This window comes from Dicentrarchus labrax, unplaced genomic scaffold, assembly GCF_905237075.1.
Source record: "Dicentrarchus labrax unplaced genomic scaffold, dlabrax2021, whole genome shotgun sequence".
Classification (NCBI taxonomy): domain Eukaryota; kingdom Metazoa; phylum Chordata; class Actinopteri; family Moronidae; genus Dicentrarchus; species Dicentrarchus labrax.
Genome location: NW_026136706.1, coordinates 6,327,641 through 6,345,524, shown reverse-complemented (window position 1 = coordinate 6,345,524; position 17,884 = coordinate 6,327,641). Strand labels below are relative to the sequence as shown.

General features: G+C 39.5%; 1 protein-coding gene across 1 annotated transcript in view; it reads right to left on the bottom strand.

Moving 5' to 3' along the window:
• col5a2a (collagen, type V, alpha 2a) overlaps positions 1–17,884 on the bottom strand; it is a 40,193-nt gene that overhangs the window by 17,045 nt on the left and 5,264 nt on the right. Inside the window, 7 exon segments of the mRNA XM_051405082.1 lie at positions 720–791; positions 1,369–1,461; positions 2,502–2,555; positions 2,825–2,857; positions 2,956–2,988; positions 3,102–3,124; positions 3,576–3,794. Coding sequence (XP_051261042.1) covers positions 720–791; positions 1,369–1,461; positions 2,502–2,555; positions 2,825–2,857; positions 2,956–2,988; positions 3,102–3,124; positions 3,576–3,794 — 527 coding nt within the window.

Genomic DNA, 17,884 nt, shown 5'->3' with positions numbered 1-17,884 from the left:
TATATTCAAGGACAATGTTTTTACATGTTTTGTACGTGTAAAAATGTTTATTGTACGTTATATTTGACTTCAAAAAGTCTCCTGTTAGGGTATGTTTACAGGATGACAAGCTCCATACTTATACTTAAGACTTTAAAGTTATAACAGAAAGCCTGCATTACAAACTGGGGAGATTTGTAACATCCCACCTGGGAACCGTGGGTGTTTACTGGACAGGGAGGAGTAAACTAAAGATGTAGTAGGAAATGTATTTATTTGTAAATATATTTTGTCCTCTACTGCAGACATTTAACCACTCTTTTTTTTAAATTGTCTCTCTTAAGTTTGTGGAAGCGCAACACTGAAACACTGGAGCCCTGAAACCATCATATCAGATGAAAGAAGACATGGTGAAAATCAGAAGCTCTAACAATCTGAACAGATTTAAACCTCACATAGATAGTAGTTTGCTAATGGCTTATCTCACAGGTTTGATTTAGACAACTGAAAAACTAGTCAAATCAAGTATATAACCTCTTTAGAGCCTTGGTTAAATAAGTATTAATGTAGTACTGGGAAACCAGTGCATAAATGTTCAACCCTGTTCCTGTGGGCTGGCCACCACAGATAAAGCTAATCATTTTCCAATACAGAATCAAACTTAATTCTTTTTTTAGCTGATTTGGTTTAAGAAACACTGACTGGTTGAGTTAGTTTATATTTTAATAACATCTTCTTACCCTTGAGCCACTTAACATGGCTTGAGGTCCGGTTTTTCCATCAAACCCTCCAGCCATCTGGGATCCCAGGCCCTGCAGGTGAAGCAGACACCCTTTGGTTCAGGTTCACTGTGTTTAATCAGCACGTATTTGCCATTCATCAGTATGGAAAATAGGTGGAAATGAAAAACAAATCTGGATACAAATGATATGCAACAAAACAAAAAAAGGATGGCTAAATGAATTGAAATTGAACCAGTATAAGTACAAGCACATAAAGAGAGTGCTAGGACAATGAAGGTGATTCAGTTAGTCGAGATACGACGTTATTATTGGTCTTCTTGTGCATGAATGTGGTTCCATGTGTATTATCTGCTCTGTCACACAGCTTAACTAGAAAGTCCAGCTGAAGTCTTAATGGAGGTTTGTGCTTAAATATGATTTATCTAAAATATCAAATAGTACAAATTGTTGACATTATGTGAAGATGAGTAAGGATGACTACTCTACAAAGGATTTTAAAGTCTTTTGTTATGTGTTTCTAAGCAATAATCCTGGTCAACAATGCGCCTCCTGAGGTCATTTGTCCTGTATTAGTTCTTCCTGTGCATGTTAGCACATGCATGTATGTGTGTTTGCAACTTGTGAGAACACTCCATGCACAACTCACTCCTGGGTGCGTTGGATGTCCTGGAGGTCCTGGTTCACCAGGTTGACCTGGTACACCAGGTTCTCCATCATAACCCGCAGGGCCCCGCAGTCCCTGGAGAGTAGAGAGAGAGAGAGAGAGAGAGAGAGAGAGAGAGAGAGAGAGAGAGATGTTGATTAAGTTGTTTAAAAACCATTTCCTAACTACGCTCAGTCTGACACTGATTCATTATTCTGTGGATGTGAAAACACTTGGTGTGAAACACTTTTTATTGGGGTTTTAAAGACTGAAATATAGATTGATCAATCAATCAGTGTAGCGCAGATACTTTGCTCTGGCCGAGATGTCCAGTGGAACCTGTTGTTCCCTTTTGATACAAATGATGCAGCCTAATTTCTGTGTGTTTATGAACCAATAGCTGTAAAGTGCAGTAGGAAAACCATTGGTTATGTACTAATAAATCACCCTCAAAATGCTGCCCTCGCTGGATTGTAACTCCACCAAGAGGGGCACATTCATTCATCAACCTGCTACATTTTTGCTTGCAAAGCACATTATACATCAACCTGCCACATTACATTATATTTTGACTGTTAGTCTCTTGCCCTTGAACTGAAAACACCAATATATATATATAGTATATACATTTATATACTGCAGTGTTTTCTTCTATTTTGACCACTTTGGCTAGTTTGACAGAATAGGGAGTAATAAGGAGGATTCTCATGACCTCAGCAAGAAAAAAGTAAAGCTGTCATGTGAATGTGATTCTTCAGAGCATAGAGTGAGCTTGCAATGGATTATGAAGAACTATTATGTATTTAAAACAGTTTAATTTATTTAAAATGTATTCATTGAAATAGACACAGAGAGACTAAAACACAAGTTCAAGACTGAGCTTCCTTATTAATGCATACTGTAACCCATTAAATATTGCTATGGTTTTTCACATTGTGTACTGCCTCCAAAAACCTCTGATTAAATATTACACATTGTGAAATTTGCATTCATCTTTGATATGTCTAACATTAAGCGAGATGAGGTCAGAGGGTCACCATTTGATCACCCTGCTATTGACAATGTGTGGAACTGTGGTGCATGCAACATTTTAAAGATCTGCTTTTCGTCTGTGGAGATTTGTGGATGAGACATACAGGCCTTCCTTTGTGTCCACGAGATCCTCTTTCTCCTGGAGAGCCGGGAGGTCCCTGTTGTGATAAACAAAATGAACCAATAAAGATCTGAGAGTGATATTATTGCAGTCGCATAGATAGGTCACAGGGGTGCTTGATAAAATGTCACAGTGACTCAGAGGACTTCTGCAGAAGTCCTTTTAAGGTGAAGTTATGCAGGAAGTAACTGTCCTCTTGTGCCACCTAGTGTCAGTTCAGGTAGCTCAACATTCACACAACAGCAGCTTCCAAAAATATATTTTTAGACAATGCCATGAGTAAAAAACAACAACCAAGATGCTCACCATGGGTCCAGGGCGCCCTCTAATACCAGTCACCTGCAGGGATATCATCAAACACATAGTTACAACCTGTACATAAATTGTGCCTTTTGACTGATATTGCAGGCCTTTTAAGGTTTAGAACAAACACTCACAAGTGGGACATCTCCGGGTTCTCCCTTCTGACCCTGAATAAACAGATAGAGGACAAACCAGTTCAAACTCATACTCCTTAATGGTGATAATATCAGCAAACATATGATCAAGTAGTAACTGTCATCATAACAAAACTTTGGCCTACCTTATAGATCCTCCCCCCGCCTTCTATTGAGGAAAAAGCATAAACGATCATTAGTCATTCACCCTGCCATAACCGCACCGTGAGTGTGTGAGGAAACGGTTCGAAAGATATTCATTTGTTTTCATTACGCAGGTCAATCAAGGTAAACAAAGGGAAAATTGTCAATTAACACAATCAGCCTGATGCCACTCATTCTTAGCCTGTCGATGTGCGACAGCTTGGTGATGGCAGGCATTTGTTCATTGTTTCTGACAGATAAATAGATTTTTCTGGCAAAAAAAGAGACCTGACAAAACATATTCGATGTGATGATTATATTAATGTTATTGATTCTGAATGTGCATCTTGTTTTCTCCTCTCTTTTGGCATTAAAACATGTGTGTATGAAGCCCTACAACATAAAGTAGCTAATTCAAAAATATTTGTTCAATTCTCAACCCTGCAAATAACCACAGAGGGCATCTGCTCACTCACCAAAAGTCTCCTGGCCGTTGTTGGATGAATCAGCCTGGCAAACAGGGCAGCACTCGCCCTCTGGGATGACCATCTTCTCGCAGTTAGTCAGCTCATCGCACTGGATTTCATCGCAGAGGACCTGACCATTGTCACAAACACAGATCCGGCATGGCTCTGGCTTCCAGATGTCCCTGTTAGTGTACACCTGACCGTCCGCCGTGCAGCTCAAGTCATCTCCTGGAACACACAGAGGTGAACAGATGCTTTTAGTTTGTCAGTTAAATTAAAAGCAAAAAGCAAAAAGTGGTCTGTGATTTTCTAAGCCTTTGTTAATCCACTAAAACACACATGGTCTTTATTATGATGCCTGTGGGACATTTACGAAGACTGCAGACAAGACAACAACTGAAAAAAAGGATGTGTCAACATATAGACGCAATATTATTAGAGGAGATATAAGATCACAGGGAAGAATCCACGTGTTCTTGAACAATTCAACCAGCTAAACAGACCATCCTCTAGTTCCTCTTTTTCTGTTTAGGGTCACAGGGACTGAGACCTGTCCCAGTATGCACTGCACAAAAAGTAAACATATAGGTTCACTCTCATACTTTTGAGAAAGCCTCAACACAAACACAGAGAGCACCTTCTTTCTATGAGGCAACAGGATGAACCACTAAACCACCATGCTGCCTGAAATTCATTTATTCCTCCTTGGAGCAACTGCCTCAGGGGGAGTATTTGCTCAATTACTACGCTGTTGGATAACACTGCGGGGCATTATAACTTGCAAAGAAATCACAATACATTTTAAATGCTCAAAAAGCCAAAAGCTCAGGTTTGAGGGTTCGGCAGCTGCTCTTACCTCCAGGACACAATTTGTCCAAACAAACAATCTAAAAAAAAGTTATACTGGAGAGAAAAAAGAGCTCATCTGTTAGATACTACACGCAAACAATAGCACACACTTCATGTATGTTGTTCAGTTAATTTTACAGTGTACTTTGAAACAAGATTTTCCTCCATATTTTGCACACACTGTCAGAGAGAAGTCTGGAAAACCTTTGTTGTAGTGAAGTCTCCAGCCGTTAGACATGAGATCATTTCCTCCTGAGGCAGCGTCTCAAAAACTTGACTCATGTTCAAAAGAGAAAACCTGCAGCCACCTGTGAGTCAACTGCTGAACGATGACTTCTGCATGTGTACTGTGTACATGTGCAAAACATTATGTTACATTAGAAAATTATCAATACCTAAATACACAATTATGCCCTCAACAATCATGAAAGTATTCATAAATAGCAAAATTCCTCGCCTACAGCATAAATGATCATGAAATAAGATGTAGAAGGAGGTTCCAGGCCTGCTGTGGATTGTGCCTGGCTTTACCAGAACAAATCTGAGCCCACTTCTGTCACTCCTTCAGAGGCAAGGCCCTGAATCCTTCACCTGTCCCTGATATAAACAGCAGATGGCAGCTCTGAGCTTCAGACTGCAGGTAAGTCAGGTTAGCCGGCTACAGAACAAAGAGTTGCACATAGGATGCCTTGCTATTGATAAAGGTTTATATAATTTTGCATTATCCCATTATATGATGACATTATGAGAGGACTATGGTGTAAGAATATAATCTCAAATCTTTATATTCTGGATGGTTCAAGAATTCATTCAAGGAGCTGCAGCGGTCAGGTAAAAGAGCAGACCTGCTTATACTGAGGCCTCAAGCAAAGAGACAGCGTGTTTTAACATGGCTCAATCCCATATTTACATTTGTGTTAGACAAGCTGGGGCAGGAAGTATCTGTAAATAATACTTGGCAGTTGTTTACATTTCATTTGTGAGCCAGATGAAAAGAGCTTTCTGCAAGAGGACAATTCTGACTGCCATCTAAGTTATCACAATACTAAATTCACTCAAAAGTCAACTGTTAAAAGGAACAGACAATCCACTGCATCTATATAGCGCCTTTCTAGTGTACCAACCACTCGAAGCACTTAACGTGCCAACATTCACCCATTCATACACTGATGGAAGAGGCTGCCATGCAAGTACCAGCCTGTTCATCAGGACCAGTTAGAGGTTCAGTGTCAGAACACTATAATGCTCTCTACAGAGAAGCCAGGAGTTTTCCTACTCCTAGACACCCGCTTTACCTCCTGAGCCTTGCCGCTCTAAACTTCACAATAAACTTTAAAATGTTTAAGCAATGATCAGAATCAGTTTATTGGCCAAGTATGTTGAAACAAATTGCTTTTCAGCAGCTCTGAGTACAGTTTTACACACTGCCTATGGGACAGTTGTACAGTTGTATTTTTTTTCTGATAACTAGAGTCATGCTGTGTTTGGTAGCAACAAAAAATACACTGTGTCAGACAGTAAAGCCCCCTCGACCACCAACTGAATCCATCAATACCTTTAAAGATTATAATAAATAACTGAAAGATTGATTATGAACAGTTATTCCTATTTTAGCCATGCGGGCCATAAATACTGTTCATAGAGCTAAGATTCAGTGATGAAGTGGAGGGCCCCTATGTAAAATCTGATAAAACAGATAAGATACATCAAAAACCGTGGTACAAGTTCAAAGAAAGATAAACTGACGGTGTGAGTGATGAATTACATTTAAACTTGTCTTAACAAGACCTCTGAAATACCTCGAATTAAAGGGAACTCGAGGCTTGAGTGCTTACAGATGCACCGTAATCAGACCCTTTTTAGGCTCATTACATTTAATCTCAAAGGTGAGTAGCTGTGATTTGGGCAATACCTCAGACAATGGCATGGAAGACATGTGTATTTCCCCCCCTCAGATTGTATTTTTATTTTAATTTTTCCACCTTTTCTACCAGTTTTGTTTACTCCTTTGTCTTTTCTTTTCATTCACAAGAGTGTAAGAATGCTACACATGTAAGCAAGTGTAAATCTATGTTATGCACTCTTGCAATAAATTAATAAAAAAGAAGAATCAAATCATTGTGAAAAATGCTCATAATGATGAAAATGAAAACCACATTTCTGTTTAAACTTCATTAGGACATTTTACACATTGTTTTGCAACTTGTGTGCATTTATTGAATTTTAAAGCAATCTGGGATCATTATTTTAATTAACACACAGTCGCATTCACCCACACAGAAGGCCGCAGCTGTAAAGGACCCTTTGACATAAGACAGCAGTCAGACTTTAACATAGACTCTTTATCTGCATGTGTCCCCCAGCCAGCTGTGTTGGCTGAGCTTGCAGCTTCTATCTGTGTATATATTAGATAATCAACACTCCAACCATTGCAAATGTGAGCTCACAGGTAAACTTTCTCGGACATCCGTGTTCTGTCAGCCCAAGGTATTAAAAGATACATTAAACACGTACAGCAATTACATTTCCTGCCTTTTAACAGCCAGTAACATCCGGCTGCAAGTTGTGGGCTTTCAAATGAAAACCAGTACTCCATGGAACGCAAGAGTGCATTTCTCTTCATTTGTAGAGATGCTTGGAATCACTTTAGCCATGAATCTTCATTTTTGGAAAGCAAACCAACAATCTGTTTCTCTTTTTTTGTGTTTCACAAGAACACGCTTAGCTGTTCCCTTAGAAATGCTTTTGTAGTTATCATGACTGACTGGATCAGAATTATTCTTAATATGTCCTAAAATGTGCTGCATTATCTCTTCTCTGAATCGCTGTCAAGTAAGTATCATCTTTACAGGCACCAAACTGTGTGGAACTTTAGTCCCTTTCACTGCTGGTGGTGTGACTTGAAAAGGTCACACCACCAGCGATGTCTGGCCGAGCCGCCGGCCACATTGCTGGAGAGAGATTTTTCCTGTTGGGTTTTGAAAGATTTCAAACACTGCCTGTTGGGAGAGTTTGAAATTCACTAGAAGAGAAGTGTGGTTTTTCAGAGCGGTCTTGAAAAAAAACCCACCACAAGCCTCGAGGAAGAAGAGGAGGCGGAGGAGAGGAACGATTACTTTTTCCCCTCCTCTCAGCTAATTCATTGCAGGTTCCACACTTTTCCACAGACGCCATAAAAACAGTTTAATTGTGACAACGGTGAAAGGCATGCTCCCTTCTGACCGTGACTGCTTGATCTGGATTTTCCACTAGTCAGCTAAGAGGGTAGACGGTTTCCTCTCCTGGTTTAAAACATGGTGTCTGGGGCTCTTCAACATGACTCATATGTCTACCCGCTGCCTATCATTTAATACAATTCACCAGACATCAGCCAGATAACAAAGCCTGAAAGCCAACATCCTCACTCTGAAGTCATGGCACACATCCAAACCATGAGGTTCAACCAGGGAAACCTACTTGTGCTTTGCCACAAATGTGATGTAGTTTATGGATTTTCCTTTGCTAATATGGAAATACTCATAACACATCGTCTTTGGGGAGAATCTATTGCAGCCACAAGTCGAGGGCTTAGAAAATGACCTTATGGAAACAATGAGTCACATAAATCTGGAATTCTCATTTCCTTTAAGAAAGCAAAAAAAAAACCATGAGTGGATCCAAGTGCCGGCCCCAAACTGATGGCCCCAATCTTCAGAAAGATAATGCCCACTGGATGATGAGTTTATGAACCCACATCTGACGTCTGTTTCCATTCGTGTTCCGAACAAGTTCTTCCTAGCTGTGAGTAACTTGCCCTAACTGACACGGTTAATACCGTGAGGAGCACAGCCTGATTCCTAGTCCAGATGCAGATGAGTTACAGCTGCTGAGGGGTGGCTCTGCAGCAGCTGCACTTTCCTGCTCTAAAACCCTCAGTGTCAAGGCCAAACATAAATCTTCCCCTCTGTAAAAGACCTTCAGCTCAACCTGTGATTGGTCCACTGATGAAGCAGTCAATAAAAAGCAGCTTTTCCACAAACATTAGTCAAGGCGTTTGCATTATTAGCCCCAAGCTTGAGTTGCTATGGGTCAAAAACATGTCAACACAGTGTTTTGCTTCACTTAACTCTCAAACCTTTTCTGCTTTTTACTGACTGGCACAAAGATTTTAATGTGTACAAAAAGCAGCCTGTCTGTTTAATATTCTGAAGCATGCAGGATTTGCTGTATTATGTTGACAGGGCTTGAAATCTGAAATAACGCTCCAGTTTGAACATGCTCCTCAACTTGGCTTCCACAAACAAAGCTCAGTATCTCGAGGGAGGGGTAGGAAGCTCGGGCCAGGAAAGTTGAAAATGAATAAGCAGCTTGCTGATTACATGTCTAGGCTTTTCCATCAACAGGCCCCCGTCTCCAATGGGTCTCCCTCTAAAGAGGCAACCACATTCAGGAGTCATTCCCATCCCATGTTCCCTAGGAGGATTGTGGTCTCACTAAATTACACATCCCCCCTCCTCCTCGCCTCTTTATCTATTTGGCTGACTGACTCCTTGCTTTCTGTTGCCTTGAATTTGATTCATCTCCATCTTATAACTGCATGTTTCAACCGGTTATCAGCATTTTAATATAGAACCTACAAAATAACCTTTTCTGAGTTCAATAAAACTGCTGTGAGTGGCAAAAACAAGCATTCAGAAGATGGATTATGCATTTGGCCACATATTCTCAAGCATAATTCATTGCCATTGCCGTGAAATATTCTGACATCAATAACTGAAAAAGATCTGTGCTTACAGTTGTACCAATCAAACGGGTTCTGTGTATTCACGCCATATGGAAAACCCAATTTACAGCATGTGCTTGTACTCATTTTGAGCTAAATATGCTGCATGACAGATGGTGTGCTCTAAAAATGAATAATTTGCTGTAATTAGAGAATTAGAAAACACAAGCTGTTGAAATGAAAATGTAACCAGCTAAACAGTGAATGTTCTTCACCGCAAACATCAAAGGCTGGACCCTCTTTGACCTGGCCTGAGGCTCGCACCAAGGTCAGGGTCAAAGTTCAACACCGGGGCAATCATTTGAGAATGTACTCCGTGTAAACTTCATGTAAAAAAACTGTGTGCTGCAGACACATATATTCATGTGGATTATTCCTCTGGTCTTTCTATGTCTTACACTCAACACTGTGGCTTTATGTTTGATACTGTTCAGGTTACTCGGTGACTGCATGAGTTCTTTATGTTGGTTTGGTTTTCTCTGCATTTGTGCATCAAATGTGTTGCAGACACATGACTGCAGAAGGCACTGCTTTTCAGTAAATATCATATACTTTACAGTTCTTTGTCATCATGTGGAATGTAAACACTTATGTTTAAACAGCATGATCCCTCTTCATGTACTACTTATTAAACCTTGAACAACTACATGAAAGTACACTTTCTGCGATTCAGCAGTTACATCTCACTGTAAAATCACTTGTACTCCCACACAAACACAGTAACTTTACATTAAAGCCAAAGTAAAAGATAAAAAGAGAATTTTTTAGTAATATCCTGCTATTAAGGATACAGCGTTCAAATTGACATAGGATATAACTGTGGAAAGTTTTTTTTTTTCCCTTGTATAGTGTGAATGCGCCTCTGAGCACAGAACAAAACACCACAATGACTGTTTAACTTTACCAGGTGGTGCTGTTTGAATTGAAATCACATCTTACACAAAGTCCTGGTAAACTGTCAAACATGTGGTTCTCATATCCTCTGGAGCTAGCTCCAATGCACATTGATCAAGCTAAATAACACACACTGGCACAGTTTACTGAACGTGAACAATGTGCAGCACCGCCTGTCTAGCCTTTACTTTATGAAATGTAGATAACAGACAAGGCACAGTGTATGCACTTGCAATAATACAGTAATGTGCAACACAGACAATGATCATGTAATGTCGAATGACACATTTGTACCATTCGAATAAACTTTTTAAATGTCTTAATATCAATTAACATTATTTCATTTGGCCGGTCCGTGTGAAAGCAGATTTGAAGCAAAGGAAAATGTGTGACGTCAAAAATTCCAGTTTACCAGAGCAGAGTGTTAACATATACAAGGGGTCAGAGCGCCCTGGTGTTTTACATCAACTGAGCACATAGCCAGATGTGAAAGAATAAACTGTGGATTCTGTACACTGACGGACTCGAAGGAAAGTTGTTTCCAGCACATTATGCTCCTGCTGCGTGACTAAAACACAGAGAAATGCAATGAAGTGTTTCAGGCCTTTTTCTCTAAAAAACAGAGAAAAGCAAAATATAACATCTGGAGATGTGACTAAAGACAATACGGTCATCTAAAGCAAGATTCTCTAGATCAATTTAGAGTGAAATGGTTTGAGCATTGTTGTTCTTAACTTTGTTCCACAACTACAACTTGTGAAATGTATTCACAAACAACACAATTATCAAGACTAAAATGATAAAAGACGAAAAAATATATATTTCTCTTTCTACCAGCTTGATAGAATACGATTTTGTCACTGTAACATGTAATGCAGCAACAAAACCACTTTCTCTTCCACAGAGAGGTTTTAGATTTTTAGAAAATACAGCGTATTACGTTAGAAACCGAAATGTTTCTGTTGAGGTTTTAATGCTTATATTATTTTAATGACAAGAACGCTTGTACCATGTAATGTAACTTTATTGCTTGGTGTCAGTGTGGTGCAAGATGTTAAATAGACAGCTAAGCTCAGGTACCCATGAGGCTATAGCCATATAGATAATTTCAAATCAGGTTTTAACTTGCAGAGGTTTAACTGTGAGATATATGTCACCCTAATGAAGGTAAATTAAATGTTGCATGCGGTATTCAAAGCACCAAAAAAAGTCATTTGAAAAATTCAGAAGAATGAAATAAACTAAATTACTCTTGATATACCACAGATCTCACTGTCGACAGTTTTCATTTAAATCACTTTCCACCAAAGAAATAGCCTCTATGAAACTTGTTGACATTGTGCTCTGCAGATTATCCTGAGTAATGGGGACGCATTTTCTGAAGACATTATTTGATGCTTTGAGCACAAATAAACTTCATTTCATATCATTTTATCAGCCTCATGGCAACAATCTCAGTGACTGATTTTCTCATAACCTCAGTAGAATGTCTGAAATGAAAGTGCAGCGGCTGGATACTCCAAGTGGTAATGAGAAATTATGTTTTTATGGGTTAACCAACAGCATTAAAATGCATGTCCTACACTGCTAACCACACTGTCTACAGCTCAAATCAGTGCTAAACACATCTGATTGCCTTTTCAAGTGCAGACGAGGTGCTGGCAGAAAATGTCTCTCCCTCTGTGTCTCGTTTTTTCTGTGTCTCTACATTTCACTTTGAATATGTGAGCACAGGAACATAATCACAGTTGGTCGCTTTAACGCAATGTCTTGTTAACCAACATTTCCCCCTTTGCAGTCTCGTGGCTTTCTGCAGTCTCATTCCTTAAATCAATACAGCAGCAACAACGTGCTTATCGGACAACGCAGTCATGTACAAAGTCGCAGCTCAGCCCACAGAAATGCAGCAAATTCAACACAATCGACTCAATGCGAAGTACGAGTGCAGCATGTGGTCCCAGCTTTTCATTCTGAAACATTTCTAACAATCTAAACGCTGACTTGCAAAATCCAAATAATGAAATACACATGTTCATCCATTATCATTCTTCAAGTGGGGGAGAATTCTGAGTTGTTTTATGAGGTGTCCTGTAGCAGCGGCGAGGAGCAACCCTAAAGGCAAGAGAGACTTATTGCCTCCACATTTTGTCTGACCTCAGTGCCACAGCAGTTTAAGGATGCTGCATCCTCTCCTCCAAACCAAATGGCTGCCGGAGGCTCCTTTTTAAATCCCACTTCTTCTTCTGCATTAGTCTGTGTTTTTTTCATATCCCCGTCAAGCTCTCCAATCTCTCTTTTTTCTCCTTATCCCTATCAAAGCACACAGCCTCCTTTTGGACTTTTCCTGCACACTCCTCTGTTTTCCCCTCTTTCTGCTCTGTTCTTTTTCATTTCTTTTCCCCTCTTTCTGCTCTGTTCTTTTTCATTTCTTTTCCCCTCTTTCTGCTCTGTTCTTTTTCATTTCTTTTCTTACTGTACCTATTTTTAAGAGTGGACTTCTCTTCTCTTACTTTCTTTCCCTCTTGCTCTTTTTGTCTCTGTCTCCATTTTGTTGTTCTGAAAGCTCAGAGAAATGATACAACTGCTGGGTCACGACGCCAGCATACACTGTATCAAGTGTGCAGCCCCTCAGGCAAAGGATGCTTTTGGTAAATATTTATATGTTCAACTGGACTGCATAGTGTGAGGTCACAAGCTTGACATTATTTATATTTTCATTAGATTGTGAGCTTTAGCTGATGCTCCACATCCAGTCATATAATGTAAAACCAAATAAGTTAAAATGTCAACATTGACGACATTATGAGCAATTAGTACCACCAACTCCCCTTAAACAAGCTTAAAACAAGTCTTAATCGTCATTTAATGTCTGCACACATAGCTTAATATAAACAATGTCCCCTATGTTATCATTAATTTAAGAGCACACTAATCAATCTTTTAATGATTACTTATTGCATGAACATTTCACTTAAACCTTTAGAAGTTTAAGGGGTTATAAGATACAAGTAGTAGAAGTAGTTAGGGGACTGTGTGTACCAACAAAAGTTATTCAATGCAGAAAATTGCATCACAAGCTGTCCAAAACACTGCTGGAAGATTCATGGGACATGATTGTATTTACAGAGATGCAATTTTACAAATGGGTTACAGTCCTGAAACTCAAACACAAAGCCAATGTTATGGAGAGGCTTTGGGAAGCGGAGACCAAATCTATAAAGAAAACAGTGTCTGAGCAGATGGTTTAGGCCAGAAATTCCTCAAAACATTATGAGATATGCTTGATTTGGCACTAGCCCAGTATCATCTCTGAAATGGAAACCATGACTTAATTCCAGGTGAACTACATCAACTAGTTTTTCAGGCAATTCCCAGAGCGATCTATTATTACTTTGCAGTAAAGTCGGCTGAGCTTCACTAAACACGTAGAGAGATAACAGCTTGGGTAGTTTCCAGTGATTGCCTCTGTACAGGACAAACCATCCTTATTTAAAGATAAATAGTGTTGTGGTTCTGCTGGCCAGTAGCTAGTGTTAACTGACCACAAAGAAGAGCCTGAGAGGGGGTCGACCCTGCGAGACCCCTTTACTGTGGTGACATCGGTCAGGATGAAGCCCCAGGGGACACACAGAATTTACCACTTTCTCTTTATAGCTAAATGGAGCCCTTGAAGTTAACTGCAGCCTGCATTTTTGAAAATGCTGGAGACAGAGAGAGGTGATGGGGTCAGAAAGTCACTGCTATGATGCATTTTATGTTAGCGAGGTCACTTAGAAGTAGTAGGCACATGGATCTCTTTTGAAAAGGTTAAATCTGAAGCAGAAACAGTGTCCACCACAGAGACTACTTACAACATGTCCCGCTAAGTACAAATCCTGGTCACAATCCTTGAATAACCAATAAAAGTGAAAAGTAAATTTTGTTTTTATGAAATATTCTTAAATACTGACATTAGTATCCATTAAATCCTCAATAAAGCTCTAAAACTCACCAGAATAACTCTACAAGAGGCAACTGTGTATACAAGATAGACAAGGAGTACACATTTTTAAACATTTTTGTACTTGTAAGGACTGTTTTACATGTTATTAGACGTATTTATTTCAGAGTTTTGGCCATTTTGCAAACCATGCTGTTACTGATGACAAATTCCTTTGTATGGTCATTGAGTTAGTTGGCTAAAGCTGCTTCAGGCAGTGTTACAGTGTCATCAGATCACTGCAATGACAGTGGTGAATGATATACTAACATAACTATAAGCAAAGATGTCCAAAATTACAAATATAGCGTCACTGTTGTAAAAAAGAAAAAAAAAAAAAACACAACAAAGGTAGAAAAGTAACCCTTAGCAGTCAGCACATGACATCCTGGTTACTAACCTATCCAGTCTACAATTACATAAGAAGCTGCTGTTTAGAAGCAAGTTATACATCATGCAATTGCAATAATGTAACATTCAGTAGGACCTAATGCCAAAAATTGAATATAATGTCCATGGAAATATTTTCATTAGTGTATAATAACCTAACAATAAGAATTGTGATTTTGTTACTTTAGAATAAGTTGTTTCTACAGAGGGAGCAGGTCCTCTTCTACAAAGGCCGCCATGTTTCTACAGTAGCCCACAAAGGACAAACCAAACACTGGCTTTAGACTTTGCCTTTCGTGTTTTCACATTTTTGGAACAGGAGGGTGAAGGTAGGGGGTTGTAATCTGAAAATGCACCTCTAGATGCCCCATAATCCTACACACTGGTCCTTTAAGTTTTAATTCATCACTTTAATTGTGAGTAACTTGTGAGTTAAATTTTACTGCCGTAATTGTATTTGGTCGAAGCGGATCAACATGATTTTAATCAGATGTCCTGATGTGCTTGCACATAAATGTCTTCCCCAAGGCAACTTTTTAGAATAGGTTGTGAAAAAACAGCCTTAATAACAGAGCCTGACATTATTCTGTGACTTTGAAATCAAATGATACAATTCAATAATATGCTTGCATGTTTTGTGAAGGAAATTTTATCCAAATGTCATTGTTAAATCAAAGTAAATGCTCTCTCTCTCTCTCTCTCTCTCTCTCTCTCTCTCTCTCTCTCTCTCTCTCTCTTTCTCACACACACACACACACACCCACACACCCACATACACGCACACAAACAGTGACCTATATTTCCCTAATGAGAGAAGTATGATGGGAATATTCCCTCCCATGTCCTTGTGACATTATGGCAAAACACCAAACTGCATGAAGCAGTGAAGCACTGGCATCTTGAGAGTGTTCCTGCGATGTCATCAGTGCCAAGCTGAGGATTATTTGGCAGATCTGCCGCAGTTTGTTTGCTGAAACTCCTCCCTTGTATCAGCAACAGTTGCATACTTTATTCAACATGTCATCAACAGCTGTGTGAGCCTTAGAAATGTCTTCCCAAGTCTTCCATTCGAAAGAGCTAACAAATCGCCAGCTGACCTAATTTCCTCAACATGTTTCAACAGTTATCAATGCTGGCAACGGCACATTTCCTTTAATTTTGTCCATAACATTCTCTTAATTACTTTTTTAATACATTTTTTGACTTGCTTATGAGTTCAAGGGGAAGGCGGGCATTTGCACTCAAAAATGTCAAACAATAATCGTATCTTTTGACCAGGAATCACAATGGTCATTAATGACAGCAGCTAAAAGCCAGAGCTTTTCCAGAGGAAATTCCAATTTGATATGACTTCCTGTGCTGGAGTTGGAGCAGTCTATTGTGAGCAGAGAAGTATTCACCCTTTATGACATGTACCAAACAATCCTTTGGGCTTCCCTGATTGCCACTTCTTCCACACCCTCACACATTCTTACTCTTGTTTTTCTCATAAATTTCAGCTCTTATCCTCTTTCCCTGCCTTGACTCCTCTCTGTCCTCATCCTCCTCCTTTCTCTTTCAGCCCTCTGTTCTTTCTCTGTGCTTTTCTTCCCCTTCAGTCCCCCCTCTCCTAATAGATATGAAATCATGATGAAATGAAGTTTCCCCTCTGCAGTTTTATCCCACATTTAAAGCTTATCCCCTAAATACCAGACCTCATCAGTGAAGGGCTTAGAAACCAGAGGGAGCCTGAGATCAAATTGAAATCAAGACTCACAACCTATAATTGGAGATTGAATTTAACCCAGGTAAATAAAGAGTGGCATGATGCACAACACAGTTCTAGCTGTGTAAATATGAGGTATTTGTTGCTGTGGAACTGGAGTGGCTGATTAAGCGAAGGCTGAGCCAAAATGTCTATACACCACAGTAATTACAAGGTTATTCTGTAGGATACTGTTTCTTTATAAAAACTCATGTGGCTTTGCTTTAATTCAGAAGTATATTTACAGAAACACAAAGTGCTAGTATTTGATGTCATTCATATGGCTATCATTGTAAAGCTGGCAGACTGTGAATTACCATGCCAGCATTTAGATTTGTTGTTCTTCTGGCTGAAATGTTTCTAACTTTCCACAATGTACTGTGAACAATTAAAAGTTAAGATGCTTGGTGTGTGAAGCATGCTAGCTGACAATGTGAAGGCAAACTAAATAATCCGATATTTATTGTTAGCTTTAGGACTCATTCTCAGAAACTCCATCTCTTCCAACAGCTTCTCTGCAGCAGCGTTTTCACCCATTTGGTGAAATCATCTGGGTTAAATGGTAGCCATGAGTCACCAGCTACAAGCAGACATTTCCACATCTTATTGGTCTGGCTCTGTGTGAGACGTATTTGTTCGGGAACACTGACTGGACGTTGCGGCCAGTGGGTAAAGGGCAGCACAGACTCACATTGTGTGAAAAGAATGCACCCTTCTCTATACTGAATAACTTACTTCCTTACTAGACATGTTTGGAGTCAGTGCCTATTTTGACGCAACAGACCATGATCCAGGGAAAGTATCTCCCTGTTTCGATCTGCAAGACTTCTGCGGCCAACGTTTTAAGCAAGAATTAATCTTTTCAGCACATCTGATTTACTCTGAGCCTCACAGAGCTGATGATGTTCCCAGCTAATGCATTTATCTGTTCTGCACACACTTTGAGTTTAATAATAGATGACATTTCAAGAAACATCATACCCTCTGCTGAGATCTGGCAGTGTTGCATAGTAAAGGCTCCGCACTATGTGTGTTGGAACTCTACTAAACCCTAATATATTTTCCTCCAGAACATGAGCCTCTAGGAGAATATCTATATTTGTATGATTGAAGCCCATTCATTGCAATGATTAATTTAGCCTCGGATTATCTTTGTTTTCAGACTGTATTCATTGATCTGGTATAGAACAATGGAGCACAGACACATCAAAAAGGTCTTGACAGGGGAATTCTGAAAATATGTGGTCCAACTTGTGATATTTTTGAGGAAGTTTTTTAAAAAACAACCTTCATTTTACAAAAAAAAGTCCAAAAAGTCATGCTCATTACGCAAAGTAACAATGGGCATGCGGGAATTGAGATGTTGAAACCGAAGTTTTGAAAAATGTGTGATTTTGTTTTCCAAAATCTCTGTTTTAGCGACTAAAATGCTAATGCAAAATTCTATTAACAGACTGCAGTAATGTCATTCACACTATAGCTCCACTGCAAGAAGACCACCTGGATTCAAAAGTAACCTCAAGGCATTTCACTGCTCTTATATGAGGCATTTCACCACCAAGTCAATCAGCTGTCCAACAAGTTGTTAAGTGCCTAAACATAACTTAGGCCACATTGCTAACCCTTGTCACCCACGAACACACATGTAGCACCACTTGTTCACCCTCTGCAGTAGTAATGTACACAACCTAGCTGCAACT